Source organism: Trypanosoma rangeli (assembly GCF_003719475.1).
Source record: "Trypanosoma rangeli strain AM80 chromosome Unknown Tra_15.4_contig_00317, whole genome shotgun sequence".
NCBI classification, from domain to species: Eukaryota; Euglenozoa; class Kinetoplastea; order Trypanosomatida; family Trypanosomatidae; genus Trypanosoma; species Trypanosoma rangeli.
This window is the reverse complement of record NW_021706057.1, coordinates 5,610-21,421: the sequence shown is the minus strand read 5'-3', so window position 1 is coordinate 21,421 and position 15,812 is coordinate 5,610. Positions and strand designations below refer to the sequence as shown.

The 15,812-nt window shown below is 42.7% G+C and overlaps 6 protein-coding genes and 1 pseudogene across 6 annotated transcripts, besides 8 other annotated features; all 7 read left to right on the top strand.

Moving 5' to 3' along the window:
• Positions 1–694: 694 nt before the first annotated feature.
• Positions 695–742: a microsatellite.
• A 105-nt stretch (positions 743–847) lies between these two features.
• TraAM80_07523 (2,4-dienoyl-coa reductase FADH1) lies at positions 848–2,948 on the top strand (annotated as a pseudogene).
• Positions 2,949–2,990: 42 nt separating this feature from the next.
• Positions 2,991–3,011: a microsatellite.
• A 278-nt stretch (positions 3,012–3,289) lies between these two features.
• TraAM80_07522 (putative condensin subunit 1) lies at positions 3,290–7,033 on the top strand (the record flags this gene model as incomplete). The annotated part of the gene is made up of 1 exon (XM_029384312.1): positions 3,290–7,033. The coding sequence occupies one exon, from the start codon at positions 3,290–3,292 to the stop codon at positions 7,031–7,033; it is 3,744 nt and encodes a 1,247-aa protein (XP_029235902.1).
• A 672-nt stretch (positions 7,034–7,705) lies between these two features.
• Positions 7,706–7,742: a sequence feature (A-rich).
• A 49-nt stretch (positions 7,743–7,791) lies between these two features.
• On the top strand, positions 7,792–8,931 carry TraAM80_07521 (putative protein kinase; the record flags this gene model as incomplete). Its single annotated transcript, XM_029384311.1, has 1 exon — positions 7,792–8,931. The coding sequence occupies one exon, from the start codon at positions 7,792–7,794 to the stop codon at positions 8,929–8,931; it is 1,140 nt and encodes a 379-aa protein (XP_029235901.1).
• Positions 8,932–9,249: 318 nt separating this feature from the next.
• Positions 9,250–9,280: a sequence feature (A-rich).
• Positions 9,281–9,493: 213 nt separating this feature from the next.
• TraAM80_07520 (uncharacterized protein) lies at positions 9,494–10,180 on the top strand (the record flags this gene model as incomplete). Its single annotated transcript, XM_029384310.1, has 1 exon — positions 9,494–10,180. One exon carries the CDS (start codon positions 9,494–9,496, stop codon positions 10,178–10,180), a length of 687 nt encoding a protein of 228 aa, XP_029235900.1.
• Positions 10,181–10,248: 68 nt separating this feature from the next.
• Positions 10,249–10,271: a microsatellite.
• Positions 10,272–10,448: 177 nt separating this feature from the next.
• Positions 10,449–11,663, top strand: TraAM80_07519 (putative zinc transporter; the record flags this gene model as incomplete). Its single annotated transcript, XM_029384309.1, has 1 exon — positions 10,449–11,663. The coding sequence occupies one exon, from the start codon at positions 10,449–10,451 to the stop codon at positions 11,661–11,663; it is 1,215 nt and encodes a 404-aa protein (XP_029235899.1).
• Positions 11,664–12,162: 499 nt separating this feature from the next.
• Positions 12,163–12,206: a microsatellite.
• Positions 12,207–12,327: 121 nt separating this feature from the next.
• TraAM80_07518 (presenilin-like aspartic peptidase) lies at positions 12,328–13,464 on the top strand (the record flags this gene model as incomplete). Its single annotated transcript, XM_029384308.1, has 1 exon — positions 12,328–13,464. One exon carries the CDS (start codon positions 12,328–12,330, stop codon positions 13,462–13,464), a length of 1,137 nt encoding a protein of 378 aa, XP_029235898.1.
• Positions 13,465–13,751: 287 nt separating this feature from the next.
• TraAM80_07517 (putative radical SAM domain protein) lies at positions 13,752–14,909 on the top strand (the record flags this gene model as incomplete). Its single annotated transcript, XM_029384307.1, has 1 exon — positions 13,752–14,909. The coding sequence occupies one exon, from the start codon at positions 13,752–13,754 to the stop codon at positions 14,907–14,909; it is 1,158 nt and encodes a 385-aa protein (XP_029235897.1).
• A 660-nt stretch (positions 14,910–15,569) lies between these two features.
• Positions 15,570–15,587: a microsatellite.
• Positions 15,588–15,733: 146 nt separating this feature from the next.
• Positions 15,734–15,766: a sequence feature (A-rich).
• Between the last annotated feature and the right edge of the window lie 46 nt (positions 15,767–15,812).

Genomic DNA, 15,812 nt, shown 5'->3' with positions numbered 1-15,812 from the left:
TATGTATATGAGAATGTAAGTTTAAAGATTTAAAGAGTTTTTCAAGTATTTTGGTGGGTGAATCTTTTTTCTCTCTACACTCATAATGCTGTTGTTGTCGTTTGCTTGCCTATTTACCAGTATTATTTTTTATTTTCGGTGTGTTTTCTTTGAAGGAGTGGGGTGTGATCGATTTTTTTTTGATGATGATGAGTAACTTCTGATGCACTCCATTACCTTTCTTTTGTCTACTTTGTTGCTGGTCAGTTTTTTTTTGAAAAAAAATCTACTGTGATGGCTGGTGTTGAGTTTTCCATATTTTTTTTTTGGAATAATTTACCCGAAGACGAGGACGATATCATCATGTTGTTTTTATCGTTTGGTCTCAGGTTTACTTGTTATCTTTTGGTTGTTCATGTTCACGATTTTTTAGTGTGTTTAATATATATATATGTATATTGCTTGTATGCAGGGTTTGATGACGTTTTTTTTTTACGTGTGTGTATATCATATTTTGAATACGGTTACTCGAATGTAGTGTGAAATTTTTTCGTGCCAATTGTATTACTTTTTTTATTACTGTTATTTATTTATTATTGTTAGAATCACTTTAATATTAATGTTTTTATTCTTGTATGTTTTTTATGCCAATGGATATTGGAGTTTTTTAAATATTCTATCATTTTGCGTTTTTTTTTATGGATTAACATGTATATGTGTGTTTGTTGTTGCATGATGCTGAGTTGTTGTTGTTGTTTTTTTGCAAATATATTAGTTTTCCAATTAGTATTTTTGTTGTTTTTTACCTCTTGTTTGGTAAGTAACTTCGGAGGGAGGAACTCCAGAAAAAAAAAAGTAAAGAGTTAAGTTGTCTTTAGGCCATTAAAATATGTTTTCCATTTTGTTCTTGGATTTTACTACTATGCGCAATCATGTGATTATGGGAAGCATGCACACATGTTTGGAGGATTTTAAGAAGGATCGAATTTGGTAGATCTGCGTGGTTTATGGTAAAGGGGAAAAGGTAGCTGTGCTACGATTCTTACTGATGTTTTTCCTCCTAATTTTGGGGAAAACGGACTTAATTCGCGCCTTTTGTAAGATCATAATTGGATGATTTGGAATATAAATCTGTTGCAGATGCAGATCATAAAGAAGGGGAAAAATTGTGATGCAGCTGCTTTAAGCTGGTATATACGTATACAGTTTATTCTGTGTAGCTTCTTCTGCTATGCGCTGTCCGATTTGGTCTTTTAAAAAGTATCACTTTCGTCCGATCACGTTACCAAAATGTTTGGACGACTGAAACTATCAATTATGTATTTATTTTGCAGGAACTCCTGTTTTTGTAGAGAAGGGTTGAATTGATGGGGTTGAAATTATGGCGTTTGGGGATTATTTGTTGAATGAATTTGGTGTAAAATATACCAACAAAAGAACGGATAAATATGGAGGTGCACACAGAAATTGAGTAAGCTTCTCACTTGAATTTTTTCGACCTGTTTGAAGGCTGTGGGAAAGAGAACTTGTTACTGTGTATTGTCCATCAATGTTGTTTTTTGTTTCAAATGGGTTATCGCAGATACAGGTATGGAAACTGGCTGAAGAAGTTGCAAAATCAGGATCTGATATTATTAACAGTGAGATTGGTTGACATGAAGGAAGGTTTCTCATTGTTGCACAAGCTGGTCTTATTTGACCTGTCACTGCTTGCCGAGAGCATGAGAGAAGTAAAGGTCATTCTACTTTGTTTATTGCTGTTAATCAAGTGAATCACCCAGATGTGATTAAGCACGTTCTACGGGAAGATGCTGATCTTGCTGCGATGGCGCGTCCTTTTTCAAGTGATTTTGTTGTCAAAAAAAATGAAAGATGGAAATGTAGACAACGTGAATATTTGTATTGCGTGCAATCACGCTTGTTTGGGCCACACATTTAAAGGTCAAACTTTATCTTGTCTGGTCATTCCAAGGGCATGCCATGAAGGGGGGCGTGCTGTTATTCCCACCAAAGAGAAGAAACAGATTGCAGTCATAATTAAGGGACCACGTGGTGCTTATTGTGCCTTGGTGTTGGTACTGCGAAAGCATGGAGTTACAATTTATGAGAAATAGGTTTGTTGTTTTTTTTTTTGGGGGGGGGATCAGTTTAATCTGACAATGGGATTCCTAGGAAAGGCCTAACACAAGAGTACCATTAGATATTGGATGAATTGTTTCTCTACCCTCAAGAATGTTGGGTTAGTCTCAAACAAAGGTATATATTTTTTTACTTAATGGGGCTGATTATGACGAATTTATTATAACATTTGGTTGCCTGCCTAACACCACTTTTAAATTCTGTCATAAACAATGTGGAAGACTTTTTAAAAAATGTGTTTTTATACGTTGATGTGTTATCTGGTAACGCATATTTGGTTAATCGAGTTGCGATAATTGGCGGTGGCGATATTGGTTTTGATGTTTCTTATTTTTTTTCCTGGGAAATCATACGGTCCTGGGATGAACAGGATAACACAATATAAATCCAGAAAAGTTGACCGTACAGTAGGGTATGAATTTTTAATTTGTCAACCCAGGCGGGCTAAAGAAACCGGATGTTGTTAAGCTAACTTGCAGTGTTATGATGCCATAACGAAGCAAAGATAAAACAGGAAGCTCGTTTAGTACCTACAACGAGCTTGATTCATCATCTTGGGCTGCGTCCTCATAATGTAAAACAAATACGTGGTGTGAGTAATCATTCATTCGATGGGACAACATTGTCTTATGGCACTGGTGATAAAAGGTGTTCTTTGGGCGAAGGTTCAATTTTTTTTATTTTTTTTTGCGACGGGTAGCAGCCTGATGAACGGCTTCTTGATTGTGCTCAAAACGTGCAGTATCATCTAATAGATGGCTGTTTTTAGGCGGTAGAATTGCTTGCAAAAATAGCTACATTACAGGATCACAAATTGGGTTTAAGGCTATGGCAAAGTCTTTTATTTTTGAGTTGATGGCGGTTCTGTCCCCATTATTATTATTATTATTATTTCCTTGAAGTCTTTAATTTTACAAGGGATGGATCTTCCTTACTGCGTACAACTGGGTGTGATTTATTTATGTCTGACAGAGTAATATTATAGCTTGGAAATATATTATTCTTGTATGATTTGTACAGGGTTGCTTAGATTATTCTTCTTATATTTACGTATTTGCACTTTATACTATGTTTTTTTTTATTTACCTTGTCCCTTCTTTTTCCACCATGGGGAGCAATTCCCCCCAGGGAAAAATAAAAAGGAAACGTAAAGCAAAAGAGGACGGATAATATGACAGACGTGCTTGAGTTTTTTGTTCCTTCCCACGCCTGCGATTTGGAGGATCTAGAGAAAACTGGACCGAATCAGTATCATGTTGGTGAGCCATGCGAATTTGATGTCCATCCGAGACAGCAGGTGGATGATTTGACAAGACTCTTTGATTGCCTTCATAGAGAAAAATCTCCCACATCACTTTTTTCAAAACCGGAACTATTCACAACACTATTTTCATACATAAAAGCCATCGAGAGTCCTGGGACCAACCAACCCGTTATAAAAGAGGCCCGACACAAGATTTGCCATGAAGTCTCTGAACGCCTGAAAAAGCTTTTGCAAATTTGCCTCACATATTTTCGCAAAAAAAATGATAGTAATGTTAACGACGCCCTATTGGTTTGTTTGCGCTCGACTGTGAAAATGTACGTTTTTATTCTGTGTAATATACTTTTATCTTCAGCGCCAATACTTGAGGATGATGAAAATTTATCTTACTCCTCACAGCGGAGTATACGCAAACGGAAGCGTGCAAAAAGTGAACAGGACACTGGTATTGGTGAAGATTGCAGTGGTGTGGATCAAGATGGTCGTGAGCTCGCTCTTACTGCCTTGATAGATGTCTGCTCACCGGATTTGTCAACTTTATGGGGAAGCCATATTGAAGAAAACATGCTGAACCTGATGCTTCGTATGGTGCTTCATATGATAACTCAAAAAGCGAATGTTCAAAATGATGCTCATCCTGTTTCAGGTGCGCTTGCAGTTCTTTTACTCAGAGTCTGTGGTCACATAATGTCTCACGGATCTGTTGAGCCATGTGATTTTATTTTGCCAATGATTGAATTGGCCTTAAAAACAGAATCTGCATCACAGTTTCTCACGCGCTTTGTTTCGGAAGCAGAAAGCGGGGATATTTCAAATGACTCTACAAATAATATTGTTATCGCACTCATCGAAGGGATGGCTGTTGCTGCACTTCATGACGTTTCCGGAGATGCTGGAGCGGCGAAAAATATGGCACTGTTCTTTAGCGAGGTTGCAAAACGATGTGTAAGTGTTACAGCTCGGATGGCCGATGTGATTGTTCAAACCATTCATAGTGAGAGTTATGAGATTCGAAAATCGGTGGTGACCTGTATAACAGAGATGATTATTCAAAAGTATACTGGGCCAATGCCTAGTACAGAGAATGCGGAAGAAACAAAGGACAAATACCTAAGCGAAATATTATTTCGTATAATGGATTGTAATCCATTTGTTCGTAACCACACTATTCATATGTGGGAACGACTGGTAGAGGCTCGAGCAGTTCCAAAACGTTTTCACCTTGCAGTGACAAATGCCATTCTTGGGCGATTAGAAGATCGAAATTATCTTGTCAGAGATTCTGCACTTCATGTCATTGCTTCCATTTTGCGAAAAAACTGGTTTGGACATGTTTTAAGTTCCTCCTTAGTTCGTGATAAGCTGGAGGAATCCAGAATAGCCGCAGCAAATATGTTTGATTCGGATGAGGTGTATAAAAGAGGATTGGAGGAATTGAAAAGTACGTGCCGCCCAGTTGAGGCTCAAGCAAGCGATTTTGTTTGTGACTCGGAAGAAACCATAACAGATGTTGTTCAGTTATCTGAAGAGCAGAATTCCATGTTAAATCGAGTGATTTTTTACGAAAAGGCCCTTGAATTTGCGGAGTTAATCAAAAAGGCTTTGGGGCACGCCACAACATTACTAGATAGTCAAACAGAACGTGATGCTATAGAAGCCATTAAACTTATTGTTGCATGCAATGAGTATCGCATTGAGGGTTCAGAGAAGGCATTTCTTCGAGTGTTAGTGATGATATTTGAAGGTGAAATTAAAATACAATGCTCTGTACGTGATGCCTTTGTGGAGGTTGTGTTTAGTGCATATGCGAGAACATCAACCTCATCGTTGGTGCGAAATACGGCAAGTGCCCACAAGTTGATTGGTTTTTTGCGTGGGGCAACAGAAGGCGATGTCAGTGCCGTTGATCGGGTTTTTGCGTTAATGAAGTGTAATCCTTCTTTCTCTCGGTTAATATCAGGACAATTTATGGACGCCGTTTGGGGCATTGCAGATGGGTCGCTGGATCATGATGTTTCAATTACGGATAGACGCACTGCTATGAGGCTTTTTGGCCTTTTATGTAAACATGATTGGCGAGAGCTTTCTGCAAGAAAGGAGAGTATTGTGGACTTTTTACGTTCAGACGCCATAAAAGACAACGTTCTTCTCGCGTATTGTTTAACGAGCCTGGCAAGTGAGTGTCAAAATCCCCATTATCAACCGATACCGGTGAAGATTGAACCAAGTGAACATGTTATATTAAATCAACTAGTGATTCATCTTTGTCGACGCACCTCGACACTATCCTCTTGGTTGATTCTTGCGGATGCAGCAGTGAACGCGGTTCACAGCCTATGCGAATCACCTGTTTTAATATATAATTACGTCTTGGATTACATCGGTTGCCGAATTGACAGCGATTCAAACAGTCTGACGCAACTATTTTTTTTATTGGGGCGAACGGCCCTGAAACAACTCGTCGCTGTGGATTGTGCAGAGCGACAACAACTAAAGAGAGTCGACACAGAAGCCATCTCCCAGAAACCATTAAGCGACATAACTAGTAATAGTAATGCAGACGTTATGCATAAAGAACTTGGATTAGGATCTCATGAATACAAGAGACACGCTATTCAGGAGTTGGCACAGCGGCGCAAGAATGCCATTATGTCAGAGGGATCAGTATGGCATCGATATTCCAAGTATGTTGTTACAGCTTGTCAGGAAAAACCTGAGCGTTTTGAGGATAGAATATTGGAGCGAGTGTGTGCCGTGATGGCGCTATCCGAACTGATGGTTGTCAGTGATGTGTTCTGTGAACAGAACCTGGATCTACTTTTTGCGATTGTCTCCGAGAAACGTGAATCCTGGGTGGTGAAAACAAATTCGGTGATAGCCTTGGGTGATTTGGCTTGTGTTCATCCAAATCTGCTTGCCCCGTACCTGAAAGTACCAACGACTGGATTTTTCAAGCTACTTAACGATGATGATTTGCGGGTTCGAGCTGTGACAATTCAAGTGTGTTCTCACCTTGTCCTTGGAGAGATGCTTCGTATCAGGGATCATTTGTATACCATTGTAAAACTCGTCGCTGATCCAGATGAGGCAATTGCCAACAATGCTTTACTATTTGTTCAGAATCTGGCCATGAAGGAAAAGGAAAAAACAGGAAATTTGATTCCTCCGCTTGTTGCGCAATTGAGCCAGTCGATACCTCCTGATCGATTTCAGGTGGCCATGCGATCCTTGCTTGAACGAGTAGAAGGTGACAAGCCGACTGAGTCCCTTATTGAGCGATTGTGCCAACGCTTTGAACCTTATTCCGAGCGCGGTAAAAGAAAGCGTCAGATGGCGCGTAATTTGGCCTTTTGTCTTAATGAGCTTACCTATGCTACAGAGCGATCCATAAAAAAAATCACTTCCGAGGCATGCTATGGGCAGTACAAACAATGGCTACGGGATGAAGTTGTTTTAGACTACTTTAAGAATATAGCAGGAAAAGCCAAACGAGTTGGACAACGCATTGGGAACGAGCGTCGTGATAAGGCCGCAATTGAAGAGTGGGAGGCACGAATGCAAGCGGAGTCTCGTGGTTTGGAGGCTGGCTATGAAGAAACGCGTTCTGTCGCTTCTAATAGAGACACAGAGGAAGCTGAAGCGACGCCGTGAAGCGGCGGAGATGTTTCTACCTTGCTTCCGTTTTATAGGTGTCAGAGAATTACCTGGAGTGGCATCCAGAGAATGTGAAAGTAGCAAAACGATTTGTGGGAGGACCTAGGGCTCCTCAGTTTAGACTCACTGACACATACGTGTGTGTACGAAGAATTCGCCAAATGGGGCGTATGACTATTGTTGTTGTTGTTTTGCTCTTCTTTTTAGACTTGCAGATTGGAGTGGGAGTCGCTGATCTGCACACACGCAGACTAGGAGGAATAACCGACACGTATTTCTCCTTGATTCAGACTGAGAATAGGGATGAAGGACGTTAGTACCTTTGTGTTTGACAGCATAAACACATTGTGTTTCTGTTCACTACTCCAACACCATTGTTTTCATCACTGGACCCCCGCCCCGCATTGCTTTAGAGTTGTCTCTGAAGTAAGACTGAAAGTGAATAGAGTGCACTTGGCGCAAAGAAGTGTAAAAGGAACCAGCACAGACAAAGACCCACGTGATAAATCAAACTTTGAGCAAGTTGGGCGCTGTGACCTGTTCGAGCTGTTGGGTATACAACCTCACTGTTGCTTGATTCCCCTGGTTGCTTTTTTTTTTTTTAGTCCCCCCTCTCTATTGCATCTATTTTATCTGCAGGTAGGACTTCAAGAAGGTGGTATCTGTTCATTGTTTTTGTTCTTGTTGCCCTTTTATTTTGTTTTGTCGTCCGCCACCTCTCCCATTTGTCGGTTTTAACTATGTCGACGACGCGAATGTGTCCGGATGAGTTTGAATTTGAGAAAACGTTGGGCACAGGGGCCTTTAGCAAGGTTTTGGTTGCGCGTTACATCCCGACCGGGGTGCGATATGCCGTTAAGCTCATCTCCAAGCGCAAAATCCTGACCGCCCCTTCAGATGAGGAGAGGAATCGCATGGCTGAGGTGGCGCGAAGAGAAACGCATATGCTTCTTATGTGTAACCACCCGAATATAGTGTGTTTTCTTGCCTCGATGCAAACACCAGATGATCTTATGTATGTGACGGAATTGTGCGAGGGAGGGGAGCTCCTTTACGCCATTACATCACGCCAAAAATTACCTCTTGAGGCCGCACGTTATGTTTTGGCAGAACTTTTTTCTGCAGTTTGGTACTTGCATTATGCGCCTAAAAAGAGTCTTCCAATCATCCCCAATGCACCTCTGAAACCAATTACAATTTTGCATCGGGATATCAAGCCAGAAAATATTATGCTTACAAGCACCAAGCATATTAAGCTCATTGATTTTGGCACGGCCGTAGTATGCCAATCCGTTGATGAGCGTCCAGAGGGTGAACAAGGTAGTAAAGGTCGTGCCCAAACCTTTTGTGGTACCACGCATTATATGTCGCCTGAGCTGTTACAAGACAATTATACATGTACTGCCTCTGACTACTGGGCGTGTGGTTGTGTATTATATCACATGTTGGTCGGGAAACGTCCCTTTGGTGAGCCAACAGAATATCTTCTTATAAAAAGCATACTTGAGAAGGAGCCTTGTTACCCTGAGGACTTGGATGGCGATGCGAAGGATTTGATATCAAAGCTCCTTTTAAAAAACCCAGCTCAGCGTCCTGGGATGGAAGAAGTAAAAGGGCATCCCTTCTTTGAGAAAGTTGATTTTGATACTCTTACAACGACGGACGTGGAGCGCTTTTGGGTTCGCAAGGTGGAATGGGTGGATGACTCGACAGTTAGCTTTTGCAAGGAATGTGGTACATACTTTGGATTTTGGAGACGGCGACACCACTGTCGGAGGTGCGGGAATGTGTTCTGTAACTCATGTTCGTCTAAAACTAGTGTCATTCCGGAGTCACTATACACAAACCCAGAGAGAGTATGTAACAGCTGTTTTAATGAGGTCCATAATGCTTGAACTGCGACAAGTAAAAAGTTTTACCCACTTCCTTACTTTTTAATTTTTTTTTTCCTGTGTGTGCGTGTGGGTGTTTTAGAAGCTTGTGGGAGGTGAAAGAAAAGTCTGGCCAGATAGGTTTAAGTAGATGATGGCGTGTCATTTTGAGTTCCTCTGTTTTTTTTTTTTTACCTATAAAATTGTTTGCTTCCAGCGGTCCCGCGTTGGGAGGTAGCAAGTGATTTGTTGGTGTTGGTCTTGGTGTTGGTGTTGCTCCGCCTTCTTTATCCCCTCATTTTTAACATTTTATCTCATTGGTATTCACTGTAATGTTTGAGCTTGTTTGTCTGTTTTTTTTCTTTTTTTTTTTCCTTGCACGCCTTTTCTGTAGCCGCTTGCTTGTCATTAAGGCGTATACGTGCCTGCATGCATGACGTGTCTTTCTGCGTCTCATTGTTACTGTTCATTGCTACCCTTCCCATTGACTCTTTGGGGTCGTATTGCCATTACTACTATTACATCGCCTAATTCTGTATGCACGTGATCTATTTGCAATGCGAGGGCATCACACTGTTCGAACACAATGACAAAGAAAGAAGGCATAGATCAAGACAAATCCTTGAACAGACTCCAATGGTTAATTCAGCGCAGCAAGGTGGGCTTCAAGGGAAACCCACCCCCCTTTGAATCCTTGAAGACCCAAAAGTCGGTGGAGTTAGAGAAAAAAAAAGCGTCAAGTCGAGTTGCAGGAGACGGTGAGTTTTTACCCTTTCGTCATGGTGCTCCTTCACTCGCGGAGGATGCAAGGCCCACAAAACACTTGCGCGGGGTAGACAACTCAAGGTTTGAGAGACGAGCCGATTTACAAGAAGTGAATTACTATTGCCAGCGAATAGACAATTATACTGGCAGACCCGAAATTGAGTCCGCACTCTGCTGGGATTTGAAGGGAGAAGTTGCAGCTGCAGGGGAGGTACAAGGGTCATGCCGTCACCGCCTTGGTGGTTCCTGGCATGCTGTAGAAAGGGAACACGATTCAAGAGGGGTTAGGAACCCCTATCTTGCCACACTGTCGCCCGCACAGCGGGCAGCTATAGTTAGAGCCGATATATTAAGCCATCCAAAATTTACAGGTGTAAGTCGGGAGTTTCGTGCCGGTGAGGCGTGGTATGGTGGAACTCAACTTGAGGGGCAGTTACACTTGAAACCGACTAGGGCTTCACTACCTTCTACGCGGAATTGCATCCGTGTGCATGCCGGCTGGCGTTGACTCCAAACAGAAGAACAATGAAACAGGGGAAGTGAATGAATAATACAGGATATGTTGAGCTAGTTGGCATATATATATATATATATATATACCTTTGAAATTATTGCTATTTCTGTTGTTGATCCCCACTCTCTCTCCCCATTCTTGATTGATGGAGTAAATTTTTCTGCGACTTGAATTTACCCTTCACTCACATTCAATTGACTTTCTTCGTTGTTTTGCTTCTCACCTTTCCTATTTTATTCCAAAGGTGGACGAAATACAGCACATGGAATATCTCACAGCACCGGGGAAGGTTCGGCTACTTGTCCGAAGGAATGGAGTGTTGGGGCCAACGCAAACGTACAGCACAAGTGAACTTGAAACGGCCCTGAACGTGTTACAAGCACTTCCATTTTTCCCCATATCACAGAAGGAGCTAATAATTCCATCTATAGCGGAACTGTGTGATGTAGTGGACAACGATACGGATACGGCTGATAAAAGAGTGCAGCCCGTTGACTTTGCCTGGATTGAAGTTGAGTGCGACGATGATGTTGCCATAGATAAGGTGCTGAATCTTTTTCCTATTCATTCCTCTACGATAGAGGATGTGAGGAATGGAACAAACGACCGTGAAGGGGCAGAAATATTCCCGTCATGTGGTTATGCAAGCATCAGTGCGGAGGCCAGGCACGATACTAAAACTTCATTGGGAGATGAGGAGTACGAACCAGTGAAGGTTTGTATGATTGCGTTTGAACAAGTCTTGCTCACGATTTTTCGTAGGCCTCTTGCGTGGGGCGACGAGTTGCGGGCCCAGATGGAGTTAATCTTATCATCATCAACTTCGTATGCTGCTCCCGTGTCAATATCTGTGTGTTCCCTCGTCAGTGCTTTTGTAAAAGATTACCAGAAGGAAACGTCTTCTTTGCTTGCCGATGTGGACAGTGTAAATGAGATAGTACTTCAGATTCAACCCTCTCGATGCGATCACTTGGATTTTATGCAACGTATTGAAAATCTGCGTCACAGATTGTCTCGGGTACAAGCATCATTTTTGACTAAGGAGCGGCTTATTCAGCAGTTAATGTTGCCAGTGATGCGTCACATTTTTATTACGGCAGATCCCAGTGCGGCTAGCCGCTATCAGAGATTACTGTCTGGTCTACTGCTTTCCATTGAGCGTCTTCGAAGGGGCCGCGACGTTCTCAATTTGTCAAGTATGAGTCTTGTAAGCGGTGTGTCGATGCGATTGTTCCAGCACTGCTACTATATGGATTTTGTGACCAATGTCATGACACAAATGGCCTTGGTAACGATGCCAATTGGTGTTATTCCAGGTGTGTTTACCATGAATGTTCAAGTTCCATTCCAAGAAGCCGAAACCCTATTGCCATTTTTTATGATTACATTGGTAACAGTAGTGGCGTTCGTTGTGGGAATAATCAATCCTGTGAATACGTACTTTCGGTTCAAGCCCCCAGGCGCACTTGTGACGTAGTCATCTTTGTCGTGTTCGGCGGAGTCAAATGCGCACATTTTGTTTGTTTTTGGTTAATATTTTGCATTTAGTGTATGGGTTCGGCCACTGTAGCTGGTAATAGAGGAATAGTATAAAAATTTGGCGAGGGGGAGTACGAGAGAAGGTGTGATTGAGAGGCCAGAAACGTAGCAATTTTCCTTAGCAACGCTTACTGTGTCTTTCTTTTTTTATGGTTGACATGTTCTTGTCTTCCCCTTCGAGGGTGTGTTGGTGCGATGGGCGTTGAAGCGAAGTCAGGAAGGAAGCGGAACCGAAAAGTGGCGGGGTGCGTGTGTGGTAGACAAATCGGGTACCTTTTTTCGCGGTTCCTCTAAAATGCGCTGCCTCGTCGCATGCATCCCACCAGAAACTCTATCTATCTTGCCGGGGCAAAGCCAAAACAGGGAAATAAGGGTAAGAAGGAAGGGAATTTATTTTTTAAAAAGAAATAAAAACAAGTAAGTGGGTAGTAGCTCTTTTTTTTTTTTTATTGGTCTCGTTGTGTGTGTGTGTATGTTTGTTGCTGCTATGCATATATATATATAATCATCATCGCTTAGTAGTGGTGTTTCCCTTTCCCTTTTTTTTTTTTGTCTACGTTCTCTCCTTTTTTTTTCTCTCTTTTGTTGAAGCCAGTCGATATATGGGTTTGTCAGAGTTGCAGCAGCGTGTGCCGCTGGATGGGGTGGCGGCACTCATAGGAAGGCGCATTGCGGCGTTGCTTGTGCCTGTGTTTGTGTGTCTACTTCTGGTGTCATGGAGTACTCTGAATTTGTCACCTTTTTTGGTCGGCCGGTACATGTCACCCGTGTTCGTTTTCATGGATGAGGACACACATGCTACCATTCAGGGCAAGCTTGGCTCTTCCTTAGTGAATGCCTTGGCTCTTGTCGCTATTCTCACTGTCATGACGTTTCTCATAGTGTTGTTGTACACCTATCATTGTGAGAAGGTTCTCTTTGCTTTGTTGTTCCTTTCAGCTGGCTCCGTGTTTTTCTTGATGATGTGGATTTGGCTGGATCTTTTCTGTACACGGTTTCAGGTACCCTATGATATTGTTACATCCACTTTTCTACTGTGGAACATTGGAGTTGTGGGGTTCGTATCTATTTTTTACTACGCGCACCCCATCCTCGCGCAGGTGTACCTGGTGGTATTGTCAATCCTCATCGGCTGGATAATGACGTTTCTTTCTGAATGGACTACATGGGCGATACTCGTGTTTGTTGCATTGTATGACGTGGTTGCCGTGCTAAGTCCACGCGGGCCACTTAAAATGCTCATTCAAATTGCAGAGAAACGCAAAGAACCTATCCCCGGATTTGTTTACAACAGTGACACCTTGAACATGTTGGCGCATACACCCGGGCATTCAAGGGATGTCACAGAGGAGGAGACGCGAACAGGAGATGTTTTGCGTATAAAAAATAACAATAACGCGGCTAATCCAAAAAAGATTTCTCAATTGTCGTCGGCGTCTTGCGTGTATTATGCATTGAAACGCAGTCCATTTAAATTGGGATTGGGAGACTTCATATTTTATAGCGTATTGAGTTCAAGGGCAGCTGTATACGCATTTATGCCATGGACAGCGTCCACCATAGCCGTTTGTGTAGGCCTGGTAGCCACTTTGGCCTCATTGATACTGTACGCAGGTCGATTTCCCGCTCTCCCCGCATTGCCTATATCTATCTGCTTAGGTGTTTTAATGTTTTTCTCTTATCGTTATGTTGTTGCTTCGCTAGACTACTTTGCGGCACTTTCAGTGCTTGCAGTTTGATATTGGTGGTGAAGGTCTCTTGATATGTCCGTCTGCCTCCACTGCCAGGGAGAGGGAGAATGGGTGAGTGATGCCTGCTGTGATATGATGGAAAAGGCCAGCTGGCCAGACCCCACCATCAAAGAGGCCCAGCAGCTTGTGGGTAACATCTCTGTCCTACAGCCTTAAGGTAATGGAATGAAGAGACACACAACAGCAAATACGTTTTATGCTGTGCTTATTCCTCTTCATCATTGTCTTTAGTGGATATAGCGATGAATATCATTGAAAGAACAGTCGGGCGGCCAATGCTATCAGAGAAACGCCGCGCCACGCTGGAATCCATGTACGCTTTGGTGGGGACCCACAGTGCGGTGAAACTTTGCCGTTGGCAGAAGTCCATGATGCGTGGTAGGGGTGGGTGTTACAAGTGGACTATGTACGGTATTCAATCCCATCAGTGTATGGAAGCCACGCCAAGCATGGCATGTGCAAACAAATGCGTCTTTTGTTGGCGCTTAAATACCAATCCCACGGCAACGGAGTGGAAGTGGCAGGTGGATGACCCACAAACCATCGTTGATGGCATGCTGTCAAGTCATAAAGCGTTGATTCAAGGTGTACGGGGCATGCCGGGTGTTACAGAGAAGGGATTAGAGGAGGCTATGAACCCCAAGCACTGTGCGCTTTCTCTCGTCGGTGAGAGTGTCTTGTATCCATATGTGAATGCATTTCTTCACCTCCTCCATGAAAAGGGAATGTCTACATTTCTTGTTAACAATGGTCAATTCCCTGATGCTTTGAAGGAGTTAACGCCTGTCACGCAGTTATATCTTAGCGTAGATGCCCCTAATAGGGAAACAATGAAACTCTTGGATCGGCCAGTGTTTTCTGATTACTGGGAGCGCTTTCAGCATAGTATAGCCCACATGAGTCAGAGAAAAGAAAGGACCGTCTTTCGCTTAACGATGATCAGTGGGTTTAATATGAGCGAGGAAAATCTATTAGAGTACAAAGCTGTGTTTGAAACTGGTCGACCAAACTTTGTTGAGCTTAAGCGTCTAACGCCGGCATTTTCAGGAAACCGCCAAGGTCTTCTTCGGATTAAAAATGTCCCATCATGGGAGCAGCTAAAGGCGTATGGGAATCGCTTGTGTGAAGTTATTTTTGACGGGAAGGCGTATGAGGTAGCCTCGCTGCACGAACATTCTGGTTGCATTCTGTTGGCGGAAAAAAAGTTTAAAATTGATGGCGTTTGGCACACCTGGATCGACTTTGAAAAGTTTAACGCCATGATTCTTGACCCTGTCCTTTCGAAGCAGATTACGGCGGACGCCTACTTGCGTCCCACACCACTCTGGGCATTGCCAGAGTCGGCAGCGGAGGGGTTTGATCCCTCGCAGACGCGGCACGTCACAGCAAGGCGTCTAAAGCACATAGCTGCGGTGAAGAATGCAAATGACTAAAAAAGAGACTAATTTTCCTTTACTTTACCTGTCTGTGTGCGTGTAAGTGTGTGGCCACTCTTTCTCTCTTCCTCATAGCGTGGTATGTGTGGTTGCGTCAGTGTGTACACCCACACATGCATGGGCGTATTATTCTCATTTTTTTTTTTACTTTTTCTTCCTTTATTTATTGCAGGCCCGAGGAATTTATCGAGCACTCAAATTTACGCCACTAAAGGGAAAGTAAATAAACGTCACAAACAAAAAACAAAACAAAACAAGAAGAGAAGGAAGAAATCCAAAGGAAACTACAAACGATGCCCACGAAGCACGACGAAGATCACGTTCTGACGAAGGATAAGGCTGATGCACTTGCCGAGGAATATGAGACTGCCCACCATGACCGTGCAGGCGGCGGTAAAAGCGCCCCAAGCCATCAGGTGAAGCCTAAATCAGTGCGTTGACGGCAGTTCCGGTGCTTCTGCCTCGTCACCCTCTTGAAATGTTTTGCGAAGGAAGCAAGAAGGGGGAGCTTCCTGCGTCCCACGCACTTTACATGAATAGGAACAAAACCCAAGAAAATGGGCGAAACACTCAGAATAAGTGGTCAGGAAGGGTGATGGTGGTAGGGGCTATTTAGGAGATATGTGAGCGAGGAAGGCAACGGTTTAAACGAGAGAAATATATATATATATATATCAAGACGTCTCTTATTGGTTTTTTATAGTTTTTTTTTTTATTTAGGAGCAGGTGCGGGAACAATTTTATTTTCGTTGCATAAAATGTTTTCCGGGACCTTTTGGTGGGGTCTGCCGTGGTCGGCAGGCCGTTACCTTCGTAAAAGGTTTATTTGATTTTTTATAGTTTTTTTTTTTTTTGCCTCCGTTCTCTTTCCCGCTGTGGCGTTTTATCAAGTTTATGTGC